Source organism: Adiantum capillus-veneris, chromosome 10 (assembly GCF_014529385.1).
Source record: "Adiantum capillus-veneris isolate H3 chromosome 10, ASM1452938v2, whole genome shotgun sequence".
Classification (NCBI taxonomy): Eukaryota; Viridiplantae; Streptophyta; class Polypodiopsida; order Polypodiales; family Pteridaceae; genus Adiantum; species Adiantum capillus-veneris.
In genome coordinates, this window is record NC_140940.1 from 82348942 (window position 1) to 82363627 (window position 14686).

Here is a 14686-nt window from a genome sequence, read left to right on the forward strand (position 1 = left end):
CGATGGTCTTCTCTGTTTTGGAGGTCATGGAGAGTGTTTAGCCCGCCGTCTTCGTGGAGCCATATCCGTCGAGGTGGCGGGAGACTCACTTCCTTCTCGTTCCTTCGGTGGAGGCTCTTGAGTTCTCCTTTGGGAAGGAGATGCATCATCAAGAAGTAAATTCTTGAGCCCTTCGTATGGATTCTCTTCTTCTTCCCAAATCGGAGAGAGACCTCTTTTGGAAGTCTCACAAGGAGGCTTCCTAGGTGTTCTCTCATCATGGTGGGGAGCTTGGAGAATCCCATGAGCACGGAGCTGCCGTTGCACTTCACTTTGGAGAGATGGATTGCCCATGGCTTGTTGAAGCCTAGAAACCAGATAGTTAACAAGCATTGAAGCATCATTAGTAGCTTGCTCATGAGCAAAATCAAAGTTATCAACATTAATTTCACTCTCTTTACTATTGTCAGCCATTATAACAACTTTTAGGTGTAAACTTTTTAGGTGTACTTTGGCACTTCAAGCCCTAGTTTCTACTCCTCTTTACCCCTTTAGAAAAAGCACTCAAGCTACTGTACCCGTGGCTCGAATACCATTAATTGCAACGAATAGAAGAGAGGGTCATTCAACACCAAAACAGCACCGGCTCTTGTCAAGCTTCTAATAGCTCAATAGTGGTTAAGCCGTAGGCAGCCGTAGGCGGTAGGCAAGCCTCGTAGGACTCCACTATTAACCCATAGCTCTCGACGGTGATGCCCCGTTAACTGCACAAAGGCAGGTACACTGCAAGGCTGAAAAATCCCTATTCTACTTACTCACGTGCAATTAATAATACCAACCATTTATAGCTAGCTTGAGGACCTCCCTTCTTGAGCAAGAAAAGAGAAACCTTGTGCTCTGATACCAATGTAGCATTTAATAGCCTAGTAACTTGTGTGTAGCGGAAAATAGCATGAACATAGTGAGCATTTCATTAGAATAGATTCCTAATGATAATAACAAGAGTGTTTGGGTGGAGAAAGCAACAAAAAGCATAACACCTAGTTAGATAGCATGTACAATACTTTCAAAAGAGAGAGAAATTAAGCTATTGACAACAGTTGAGGACCGTATTTACATGGATCCGGTACCCCTCCAAAAGGCTTTGTATTATGGTTTCTCCCATCAAGAGAGACATTGTACAATACAATTCTTTGTGTTCCTTCAAGACTAGCTAGTGCAATGAAGATGGAAGCTTCATGCACTAAGCAAAACACTTATCAAACACAACATCAATTCCCTCACGGTCTCAGACCCAAGACCTCACACACCTTCGAAGATGGTGAGAGCTAGCGGGGTATGAGAGTAGATTGAGAGGAAGAAGGAGTATTCTTACGAGAAATATGTACATCTCCTCACATAATCACTCATATTAGCATAGCTTAGCTTAGTAATTAGCATGGTAGAGGAGATGAGCATGCATTGAAGCTTCGCTCTTGGTTGGACGAAGCCAAGAGTTGTTGGTGTAGGCCTCCCTTCTCACAAGCTTGGAGTAGGTGATAAGCTTTCCATTAAATCTTGAGAAGAGAGAGAGAGAGTCTTCTTTACTTCACACATTGATTGTGTGAGTGTGTGTGTCCATAATGCCTTGCAAAAATCATCCCCCTCTCTCTCTTGGTCGACCCCCCTTGCTAATTACTCATGCTAGCATCCTATTGGACCTCCCCAAGCCTAGCCAATGACAATTAAGCAGTATAAGTGATAGCCTTCTGACATGTGTCCCCCTTTCCCCTTTTATGAGAGCTTTAGGTAATTTAATAATTCAACTAAACTCTCATTGGACCCCTTTGCCTCCTGGCCAATAGGAATCAGGCAAGCCATTGGGCTGTTGAATTCTCATTGGTCCCCTTGGGAGACTGTTCAATAGTCTTCTAGAGAGATTAATTCTTATTGGTTCTTTTATTAAGTGTTTTTAAATTAATTAAACTAGATTTACTCTAACCTAATTCTCATTGGTCCACCTCCAAGGCCATCCAATAGGATTTGAGTACACCTTGTGGGCATCTGGCCAAGGGAGCTGACATGTGTCCCTCTTTCCCCTTGTGTACAAAGGGAGCTTGTGTGTGTGTATATGAGTTTCTCTCTCATCCCATACTTCTTGGGCTTGCCCCCCCTATGTAGGGCTTAACAAAGACTTTTGGGACACACAAAGCATCCAATTTTCCCTAAAGTTGACCTTTGAACACAACCTTTGAATTTTGGAACCTTAGCATTTTGGAAGTCTTAATGGACTGAACCTTAAGGTCTTTTAAAGCCCATTGTTGCACATTGCTCTTCTGTAGATGGCCCTCTTTGGATCCCTATTTTCCCTCCTTTGGATCCCTACTGTGGCCAGTCTGTTAGCTTAACCAATATTCTAGCTTTTTCTCCCCTGGCACTTCCCCATATTAAATGATCAGTTTAACTGAGAAAATCATTTAAGAGAATTAGATATTGATTATTATGACATAATGTACCCAAAAAATTTCAATAAAAACTATTTCATTTACCTTGCAAAAATGTTTAAGGTTCGCATTTTATTAAATCATAGAGAGTTCTAACGAAACGATTGGAAAAAAAATCAGACTCTAGAACTATTAATTATGGCTCTTGTTCACTTGGAAACAATAAGTTGATATGAGAAATTTAAGCTTCAAGACTATATCTAAAAATGAGAGTTCACCCTTAAAGAAGGAGTAATTTTAGGAACGAGAGTAATTTTAGGAAAGGAGGAGTATTTTTAGAAGAGAAGAAGTAAGAGGAGTACTTTTAGGAAAGAAAGAGTATTTTTAGAAAAGAGAGAGGAGTGAGTTTAGTTTCGAGATTCTTTTCTTGGAAGCCAAACTTCTTTTTAGAAACTCGAAATCGTGCATAGGTATCCGTGTCCACCAAAAAAGAAAAAAAAAGCCGTGAATGTGCGTGAACTTATCTCTCTGCTTTTCGCTATTCTTAGCTTGTGATTTTGGCCTTGGGAGACTATATAAAGACCCCTCTCCCTTCACTTTCAAGACACACACAGAAGTCATCAGAAGCGGAAGCTCTCTTGCCTTGACGTCAGAGTTACCTACTCTCCCTCACCCTCTCACACTCAACCCATCTCCATCTCCAACTTCTTCTCTATCGTCGGTGCTTCATCTCAAATTCTTGAGTTCTCTTCTCTCTTTTCCCCTTCTCTTCCGTGATACAATGGCCTTGAAGCGAGTGACTCGAAGCTCGAAGGACGCTCATGACACTCCACCTCCATGAAAGGTGAAAAAGAAGGCCTCAACTACTCCAAACCTAGCTCAAGCAGAAGTATCGGCTAGAGAAGAAGTCAAAGCCATCCAACCTCAACCACAAGAGATAGTTGACTGTGTTGCTAATTTGGTAAAATAAATTTATAATTTTGTATCGTTATACATGATGACCGATAAGTCAAGCTTATGAATTTTCTTAAACTATCCAGGAAACGTGATTATATCACAAGAAACAAGCATATGATTTCATAGAGTGGTGCAAGAATCGTTTGATTTATGGTTATTGTTTGATAAAAACTTTCTCTGTTTGATATTAGAAGTTAGTTAACCATGTTTGATATCACTTAAAGAGAACAATTGCTGAAAGAATATCTTATTTCCAGATGAAACTTGCGATAAGTGAGGTGATTTCATGGTTAGCAGAGAATAAGATGAGGCTGTCACCTTCCTTTTTGTCTCTTGCGGTTAGCAAGATGCCTTGCGGCTAGCGAGAAGATCCCTTGCAATTAGCAACTGAGAAAGTTTGCCAATTTAACTATCCTTTGCAAAGGTTATGTTGGTTAAACAGAGAAAGTTTGCAGGTAGCGATGAACTCTTAAGAATAATTGAAAGATTCATTTTTGTTGAATTATAGGACTGTCTTCATTAGACCATGTTTGAGAAAGAATTGTTTTGGTGATGTTTGAAGGGCTGGATGAAAGAACCTGTGCCTAGAATTAATAAAAGAATATTGTTTAGAAAATAAGAAGAACGGGTGAGTGAGGTGCGAAAAGTAAGAGACTAGTATCCTAACAGATCTACGTCTACGGACTGCGGGTGGATCCAATTAGTCGAATACTTTTCACAGGATTTGTAGTTAGTTTAGACTAAGTCTCATATCATATTTATGGTTTGTGGATGACGGTCGTGCCTCTTAAACGTGGAAAAAAAGGTGTTGTTTATGAATTCTAAATATGTCAATGGGATTTCTTCTTTATGATTAGGAAATAACTTTCATTAGAATCCTTGATTTTTCGACCTGACTTGTGGTGTATGACCTTTACAACCACAAACATGATGGATACAGGACTTCCTCTCGTCTATTTTTTGTATCTCTGCTTTGTGGAAATGGAGTAGGGTGTTATCAATGAAAAAGGAGAATAAAGGAAGGCCATCTATCATGTCGCCCCAATCTTCCGGGGTTGGGGACCTTACACTAGCTTAGCTAGAGGTTCAAGAGGCAACCGATGTGTAGAGTGTACAATGCTTACTAAGATTAAGGTTAAAGTGTGAAGCATGCTGGGTATCTAAGGTTAGTTAGGTAAAAGGGTGGTGTGTTAGGATTTTGGGTTCAAGTTGGGTTTCTCATGAGCCTAAAAACTATATATATTTAACAAAGGTTAAGTATGAATAACTTATGAGGACAAGCTTAGCTCTAGGGAAAAGAGCACAATGGACACATGATTTGATTTGTTAAGGGTTGAAGTATTTGGAAAGTTTGTTTCAATTAAGATTACGACTATATGAGGACAAGGTTAACTTAGGTCAAGGTACAACACCTTTATGAGGCAAGGAGTGCAACAAATGTACAAGGTTACCCAAGGAGGACAAGGTTAACTTAGGTCAAAGTACAAAACCTTTATGAGGCAAGGAGTGTAATGGATGTACAAGGTTACCCAAGGCTAAGGTTAGGCTAGAGTTGGAAGAAAGAAAATGGTAGGTGTGCACAGTTGGTATTTGGTAATACATTTTTAGGTTAAGTAATGGGATGTACAAGCTAAACAAGGTTAAGCATCACAAGTTGTCAATGAGAAGATATGCAAAAAAGATCAAGGAGCTCACTAGACAATCCAATGAGCGTGATTAAAAAAAGAGGATGTGTTCTTGGTGTTTAAGTGGATTCAAACGCGAGAAAGAGAGCAAGAGGTACCATCACTGACTAGGAACTTTAATGATCTGGTACAAAGAACTTTGAAATTGGAGCAAGCGGAAAAGAAGAAAAAGGTTCATAAGGGGAAAAGAAATTTGAGTGAAAGTGAATCATTGATTGAGGAGTCCAGTTCCAGTTTCAGCTCTAGTTTGTGTAGATGTGTAAGGGCCATGCCAAGGACCCACCAGCTGTACCATCGCCAAATGGATACACCGTGATCTTCGACATCCCTCCCGCTTGAGATCGACACCAAGATAGGACTCCTCCTGCTCTTTGATGCTGACTCAAGGGGGTGATAACATTCACTTTCTCCCATATGGATCACTTAGCCTCGAGGCACCTTTGCTTACCATTCCAACTTTCTAATCGAAGTCATCAGACTAACTTTGAACTCAACCTTCCAGGGGCAACTGGTGGGAGTTCTCTAATTCACCCTTGGTTCAAGGTCATTGATGCTTTTTTCCCGATTATGACCGAGCACAACCATCAATGTGTTCCCCTAAGGTGATTGTATTTATAATCTACACAAATCCCTCGATCCCAAGTTTTTCTCCCGCTCCGTAGATCAGAATTCCTCTTTCCCGCTCTTAACTTCTAGGAAAACATAAAATTGGGTTCAACTTTCCGAGCAACAAATTAACCCTCCAAAATCTACCCAAACCGAACCATTTGATAAATGCACCCTAATACTATGACACTAGAAAATAGTATTCCAATCATGTCGAATCAAGAATACATTTCAAGCATTTGAAAGCATCATGCAAACTATTGCATACCCTTACAAGTGTGCATTTATCAGGTTGTTCCCACCTTTTTTCTTTATTGAATATTTTTACTTCCTTTTTCCTTTAATATTAGTAACATTATCTAGTTATATTTCAAGCAATCACATATACTCCTCCAGGCATATCCCTATCCTCGTCCCAGGACTCGGGTATTCTGTCTCCTCCACCACGTGTGGAGGCGGCGCCTTTACACAGATTCCAATTCTTATTTTTCTTTATCTTGTGTGGGAAAGGATTCAAAGATAATCTACTTTAGGTTTATTTTAAATCAATAACCCGAGAAGCAGAGAAAAGGTCCGATTGATGAGGACAATTGAAAAATAGCCCATTTAGGTTCTAGCCTTTCCAAGGCTCCTTTTTACCAAGCAGTTAGAAGAGCTCCTTAAATAAATCACATCATTCTCCATTATCTTGATCCCTTCATGGATCCTTTTCCTTCATTCTTTTCCCATTGGCGTCAGGCCTACCTGGACCAGGCCAATTTCCAGACACCTCCGCGGGTCCCTATCACCCAATCAGAACTCACTCCCATTCAATCCCATTTCTAGGGTAGTGAATGAACCCGATCTCAAAACATAGAACAATGGTTATCACTCCCATTCAATCCCATTTCTAGGGTAGTGAATGAACCCGATCTCAAAACATAGAATAACGGTTATCAGTCCTTGCCAAAAAGGACCATTCTTTGTTTCATCCCATAGGTAAACACTTGCACCGGCCTTTTTCAAACACAAAGACAAGTTCACACTTAAATCTTCTATGTTATGCTAGGGCTATTCATGTCAAATCTTCTCGATAAAGTTTTTAGTCCTAGTTTAAATTTAGATTAAGCTCCTTGAGTTATAATCCCTTATTCCCTATTTCCTTTTAATTTCTACTCAAACAAGACATTAAGAAAATAATGAATCACTTGGAAGTTTAAGGTTTTGTCTCGACGTAAGTTTCAAGTTAACCCCGACTTCGCTAAATCTCATTTTGGTCCCTTTTCATCATTTGCCATCCATGGGGCATCTCCATGGAAGAGATGGGAGTTTTATGTTCAAGCAACACGGTCACGACATCCGTGAAGCTATCCCTTTACTGCTCCTTTTGAATTTGCAAAACAAACTTAAAAGTAGAAAAATATGAAATGAACAATGCATATGATTTCTATAATGAGTTTTGCTTTGGTGTGATCTATGCGTGGTGAACACAAAACTTTGGAATGCACCAACTTGCAATCTTTAGACAAATAATCCAAAACTTCCTTTGAGTGCTTATGCAAGAGTGAAACCCTTCTATGCATGGTACTGTTAGAAAATTACAAAGTTCCTAAGAGTGGGCATGTTAGTGTAGTGAAAAATACTCATGTAATAGTGTATGAATGATTAACAAATTCTTCTTTAAGAAGGGATTTAGACATACCTTTGCTACCATGGAGAGGATTAATTATGTAGCTAGAAGAGGCTTATGGTTTTGAGACTTTCCAATTGATAAGAGGGAAAGACTTTATGGAAAATCCTCTTTTTCAAATAACTTCCTTTGATTATGCTAATTTAACCTTCAAAACCTCAAATTTATCTTGAGAAAATTAAGTATTAACCTAATATGCATTACTAAGAAAAACCTTGCACATGGGTTTGAGTTGCGCGGGCACTACCCCTTGCACACAAAGGGCAACAGTGGCGACCTGCATCGAATCACCTCAGAGTCGTTCCAAAAGAGAGTGCCCCGCCAAGCCGAGGAATTTTTGACACAGTAGCTGGGGCCCGGGGACTCTCCCCATCGCTGCCATCAAATGTTGCTTTCCCATTAAAGATTCATTAAAAAAAATTATTTCAAAGCCCTACTTTGGGGACCGTCCCCACCGTGGGGTAGTGACCCACGGACAAGGGGGGCACGGCCCTCCAACTCCAAGATTTGCATGCACCCAGGAGGGCAAAAATTCTTCAATTGCATGTTCTCTACAATTATTGGCGATCCCTCTATTGGTAGTAAGGCAAGGCCTATTTTGGATTCTTGCAAAGTAATGCAAGATTCAACACTCGTTTAAATCATTTATCGGCTTGAAGACAGGGGTAAAGATGCTCGATAGGGCCCGCTCTTTTCTGAAGCCAACAAAGTCTCTCTCTTTCTTTCTCTATATATGTTCCTTGGCAAGATATTCTAAGTTAGACGCAGTCGTATAGGGCCATGGTCAGTAAACTAACGTGAGATCTGAGGTACCTTTATGATTCCTAGCACGAATTAGGGATGGACTTGAATCTTTTCAATGATTGTGTAAGACACAATCAGGTGAATTCTTTTCACTTGCATGCATGGCTATCCAAGGGATAGAGCAGGAAAATTCAGGTACATTGGTTTTCTCAGTCAAGCGACATGCACAACAAGGTCGTTCGCTTCAACAATTTCCATTGGAATTCAACAGTTGTGGAGGGTTGTTTGGCCTATTGGGAGACATATTGGTACATCTGATAAGATTCTAGGTATTCATTTTCACCTTATCCCGCATGGCTTGATTGTCTTTATAGCAAGACTATTTTTAGACTTGGTAATCTTTGTTCATCTACATGGATTCACACACATGAATGATCGTTATTTTTAACATTGCACATGCATATGCATTATGCATATGTAGTATACTTAAAATTTGCAAAATTTGTTTTATTTTTCCATGATGCATTGTTATTAGAGTTTCCAAAATATTTCCACCAAGCATAACTTGTGTTGAATTATAGCACATTTGTAAGAGCATTGACATACAATTCAACAAGGTTGAATTGTATGCAATTGCTTGACAAGGTTGATTTTATTTTGCCATCATATGTGTATCACGACAGGAACATCCATTGGCTATGAGCAAAAACTGACTTATGTGAAGCAAGGCTTCAATTTGCAGCATATTGCATAATGGCTTCCAAAGTTTGGAACATGCTATCAGCATATGAACTTGGGGAACTTTGCAATGTGTCAACAATATATTTCACTAAGTTTTGGTATGAACCAAGTTGAGAGGGTTCTCAAGGTACATCCGATCAATTTAAGTTTTTTAGCCTTCATGGCTATGATCCAAATTCTATGACAGTTACTAAAATCAAGTTAAAATTCACTTTCAAGAAAAATTTCAAGATCAAATAGGCCACAATGCTTTGACAAATTTCACAAGAAGCAAGGCTTCTAACCCATGACAAGGTCCTGACCACCATTGACTTGGAATCAATGACATTGGCACACAATTGTGGGAATATGGCAAAGTAAGGATATAAGCTCACAATTTACGTATTACAATGGTGAATTGTGATGTATCCTTGCTCGATTGTGTAAGGCACTTTTGGTATCCGCTCAATCTGTAGGGGTAGTCATTATCACCAAGGGATTACACCTCTACGTGCATGGCATGCCAGAGAGGTTAACAAAATTTCACCTCATTAGTGTTTATGCTTCCGCTATTACAGTAGTTGCTCCGTCATGCACGATGTAAGTTATTGATGGCTTAAAACATTTTTTATTTATGTTTCTTTTGTTGATGTCAAAACACAAAAACCCTACAAGGAACCTAAATCAAGGACTTAATTCACACGCAAAGTGCCATACTTAAGTCACCCTGATATAGTCATGAACACACACGAGGTAGGTGGGTCAAGATGTGACTTATGTTAACTATCTCTATGAGAGTATCGTACAAGCAGACTGTTGTATTCTTATAGGATAAGCTATCACCTAGGAATATGATGCACAATAGTATATGCAAAGGGTACACAGTATAGCATCTTAAGGAATGTTCCTTAGCACAACATTCTTTTAATTTCTCTCTCTCTCTCTCTCTCTCTCCTAATTCTGTGCAAGGATAGTGAAATTAGGCATGATTTTACTAAAATCTTTGTATATTGGTATGGTAAAATGATGGGCTAAGAGCCATTTGTATTTGAAGGGCTACAATCCATCTATTTTGGAATGTCTTAGAGCCATCTACTTGTAATCCATCAGCAATTGATTTAAAAGATCGAACAGATCTACCTAGTTTAGTTTCCATCAACGATTGCTTTAAAAGATCAAACAGATACCTAGTTGAGTTTCCATCAGCTTTAATGGATAGACAAGAGTCTTGTCATTACTGATTGTATGGATGTCACTTTCATGCCACGTACTTTTAGTTTGAAGATCAAGCTGAGTTTTTTATGATCTTAAACTCGTACAAGCTTATTTATACCATGGTGTATTTATACCACGGTGTATGGATGAGATACGTGTTTCAAACAGCATGGTTGTTCATAAAAGCCCAAGAGTATAGAGTTTTATGTCTAGCACATGTCTAGTTGTGAATGGATAGAGATACATCCATTGCCTTGAAGATATTTCTCTTGGTTTCATTGAACCTCCTATTGAATTGTGTACTGGTCACATGAACAGCTGGACATGTGAGAGGTGCCACTATGGAAAACATTAGTGTTCTTGAGAAAATCTTGTCACTTTTGTTTTTTAAGACAAAAATGCTTCTCCAAAGGGGGGAGTAATGTCAAGACAAGGGTCATACGGCTAAGAGGCGGGAGCTAAGAGCTATATCCTAAGTTTGTAGGCTAAGAGCAAGAGTCTTAGAGCTAACACAGTGCCATGTGGAAAGGGGTTCCTATATATAACATTCCTAGGGCAAGGCCTTGGGAAATATAAGGATACAGCAAGGTGGAGTTTTGATGCCAGTGCAGTTACCCTCTGCTTTACACTTTTCCTTGATGACATTATAAAGACACTTGGACTCATATAAAGCAAGTCCCTCGGTGCTCGCCATCTATGGGGGCATGAAGGATCCAAGTGGAAAGGAATCACAAACACAATTTTAAATTGATTCTAAAGACCAAAGTCTCTCAGCAAGTCTTTCCTGCTTGTCGAATGAAAATGAGCAAAACTTGGTGCAAACGGTGGCAAGCACCCTTTTGGAGATAAAATCATGTGCTTCCTTTTATGAGGGTGTGCTCAAAAGTGCTTCCTTTTATGAAAATATTCTCAGAATTGCTTTCCACCCAACAAACCGTTGATTCTAGTGGGTGCTGAAGACGATTGTTATAACATCAACCTCACCAGGAAATCCCTCAAAAAAAATGGGTGAGGACACCGAGGTAAAATATTCTTAAACCTTAACAATTTTCTTGTTTTTTTAAAAATTAGTAGTAATGTTCTTTAAAACATTGTACATACTATATACCATGTTGATAAGTCCACTATACAAATTGGAGGCTCTTGTAATGTGCCCTTTGGCAGGGATGGCTCCTTGTGCATGTTGGTAAGGATAAATATCCTGTTGGTAGGGATAGCTCCTTGTGGCACTACCTGAGCCACTTAGGACCATCCATTGTTTGAGTTGTTCACACAGAGTTCTCAAAGAATGTTAGTAAGGAGCTACTCAAGTGGCAAGCATTGTGTGCGCTACTTTGCAAAGATTCTCTTACTCTAAATATCAAAAAATGTATCATAATGGATCGTGAGGCTATTGTCATGTATGCCTTTGTAAGAAATCATCCTGAGTTTGTCCTATCCGATTATGCCCTAAGTCTAAGTCAAGGGTGGAGAGATTGTAAAAACCCTTGGCATGTGGCCCGCCACTCATCTCATACCAGCTGATAAAATTATTTTATCATAAAATTTTCCAATGCACGAAATTCGAGCCAATATTCCTCATCAACTACATGGTAGCACACTTAGATGACAAGTCAAAGAACAATTATACCTATTTCTTTTAGACAAGAGAAAAATTTTCTCTTTGTACCAAAAAAAAATGCTACCATTTCTAATGCAAAAGATTCCATATTCAAGCACGGGCAAACTCACGAGAAAATTTTGGAAGAGGCTTCATGGTTAAATGGACAATATCCCAACCAAAAACTACTAGAGAAGACGCATAAATCAATAGTCAAAACTATGGTAAGAAAATCTTGTAAAAATTTGGCAGAGTTTTGCTAACTAAACAGATGCTATGGCAAACAAAAAAACTATGACAGACAAAAAAATCAAGTAGAAAATCTCTATGGCAAAGATATGACCAAATTTTGATAATTAAATTCTGACAATATTTTGGTGCAAATCTCAGATCATGACTGCTGGCTAGTCGGGGCTGTTATACCTCCAAGGAGAGAGGATGATGTGCTCTCTCTGGGCCCGGGCCCTGTCAATGCCGGACTCCAAGCTTATTTTCACTCTCTTGCTCTCTGATCCAAAAGAAGACGAAGAAGAAGAAGAAGCAAGCGCGGGTAAAAAGTGCTTCTTGAAGAGAGGGAAGGGGACCCTCTGCACAACCTCAAAGCTGGTGGGGTGGCCATGACGGTAGCCCAAATTCAAAGACTCATCTTGGATTGCGAAGCTGCTAAACGCCACCTCATCCACCAGCCCCCATGCTATCAACACTTGAATGTACAGATATGATGACTCCAACCACATGCTTTCCCGGGAGAGGAGCTGCTGCGCATCAACGTGCAGGACCAGGTTGTTGAGGGAAATCTCGTGGGAGGAGAGGGCCTTCTCCAGCTCTCCAGCACCTCCTCGCAGGAACAGCTGCTTCGCCAGGTGAGGGTACCCGCCCATGCCGTCAACATCTTCTGGCATCACCAACCTCTCAAGATCCCCCTCCCCCTCCGCTGCACGATACTGAATATCGCGGGCGCGGTCTAATGAGACGCCCACCTTCAGATACCTGCCTACGGCATCTGTCTCTTTGATCTTGGAGGCTATCAGCAGCTTCACGCTCTGCGACATCCTCCCCACGCCTTCCTTTAACGCCCTCTCCTCCTCCTCCTCCGATTCTTTCCACGCCGCCAGGCCACCCATCATCAGCTCCTCTTCCTCTCCACCGTCCCTTGTATGAGCCTCCACCTCCATCCCTAATTCGTCATCACCATTCTCCATGAACGCTAACGCCTACGTCGCCATGTTGCTTATATAGTCCCTGCTCGACATGTAAACGCGTCGCAAAAAAGCCAATTTCAACATCTTCACACGACGCGAAAAACATATTTCCTAACCAGGGTTTAGGGCCAAAATTTGAAGCATATGTGCCCTAGAAATTCCACACTTTTGCCTGTTTTATCGAAGCTTAAGGTATACACACAAATCAATTAACAATATAACCACTTATCTATTGATCATGGCTGCAATACCACAGCCTTCATATACAAACGGACACGATAGACGTAGCCGAATAGACCTTCGATGGTGAATGTTCACTACACATATTTATAACAATTGCATGGTGCCTCTTCGTGTGCTAATTGAGTGCTCACATTGTGGGCACACAAAGTATGAACTCCTACAAGTTACATACACTACAAGAGGTCATCGGAGACTGATGTTTTGATTATCGACGTTTGAGCCACGGTGCCGGTATGTTCGATGAAAAATGAAATGGAGAGAAAGAAGTTTTCTTTGCACAAAAAAAAAGTTTTCGACATTTATATCGGCATATATATTGATGGTAAAATTTTTGACTTTTGATGCTTATAGGGATGTCTATATCAAAGGTTATACCATCACAAATACTGACGATAATACTAATACCCTATCAAAATTAAGCATCAATTAGATCTTACCCTTTTCCCTTTGATCCCTCTCCCACACACTCTCTATTCTTCTTCTTCTCGGACCTGCACCCACCCTTATGCTTCTCTCATGATCTCTCTCTCTCTCTCTCTCTCTCTCTCTCTCTCTCTCTCATACACACACACATAAACATTTTATGTTATGATTGTGTTAAATAGTTATAGATTTGTGATAATATATTGAGATGTACATATATTGACCTACACACACACACACACACACACACACACAATTAGAAAGAGGTTTGAGGTCTCGTGATGCATTTGTTTAAGTTCTTAAGTAGTTTAAGTTTTATACATAGGCCTACAAGGTGGAGATCATTTTTTGGTACATGTTGTTAGTCACAATGTGTACAACATGGTTTAGGAACTCATGGAGTTTGGTTTAGCCAATGTGGAGCAAGGTTCATGAGGATCCCTCACTCATTTTGTTGAGTATTTCTAGCTATGTCCATACACAGGTACTTCTTTTACTTGATGGATGTCACATTTATTGATATCAATATATGAGACATATTCCACATGAGATTATGAGTCTCTAGGACTAACATTGGCACCTATTTCCTCAATTATGTGTTGCAATAGAGTCCGTAGGTTCTGGTCAAATCCATTTTTCTAGACCATTTCAAGCACATGGTATACCGAGAACAATTTCAGTGGCCAAAAATCATTGAATCATTAGAGGAATATTGGGGTCACTTGAGGGTCTTTTTAGAATTGAGAAAAAATCAAGTGCAATAAATGGCATGGAAGGCACCGTAACGGAGATATCTTTCAAAAAATATGCATAGTATATGAACTTAATTTAGAAAAATATCAACTGATAAAATTTTTTTTTGAAGAAAATCTCACAAAGGTAATCTAAGGATTACAAATTTGTAGAGTTTCATGGATATTTGGATGGATTTGCAACTTTAAACAACCATATCAATAGGTCAATGATTCACACTCTCACAACTCAAACATGATTCAATGCACACGGACATACTTCATACTACATACATTTGTTTTCTTAATTTTTATCTCTTTTGGGTTTTAGGAGACTAGTATATTTACCTACCATGGTATGACAACATAGTAGGTTGTTGATGTAGTTGTGTGTATTCCAAGGCACTACCAAAACAAAGCAAAGGACCAAAACTACCTACAAAAACTGTACCTAAGGGTCAAGGGTACTGTATGCACCAAAGAGATCAA

At 39.7% G+C, this 14686-nt stretch overlaps 1 protein-coding gene across 1 annotated transcript; it reads right to left on the reverse strand.

Moving 5' to 3' along the window:
- Positions 1-11738: 11738 nt before the first annotated feature.
- On the reverse strand, positions 11739-12801 carry LOC147449151 (uncharacterized). The gene has a single exon (XM_086522552.1). It carries the CDS (start codon positions 12798-12800, stop codon positions 12003-12005), a length of 798 nt encoding a protein of 265 aa, XP_086378678.1. The 5' UTR covers position 12801; the 3' UTR covers positions 11739-12002.
- Positions 12802-14686: the final 1885 nt, after the last annotated feature.

Excerpts from the sequence above, each read along its gene's own strand:
- LOC147449151 (XM_086522552.1), bottom strand. The coding sequence starts at position 12,800 with ATGGAGAATGGTGATGACGAATTAGGGATGGAGGTGGAGGCTCATACA.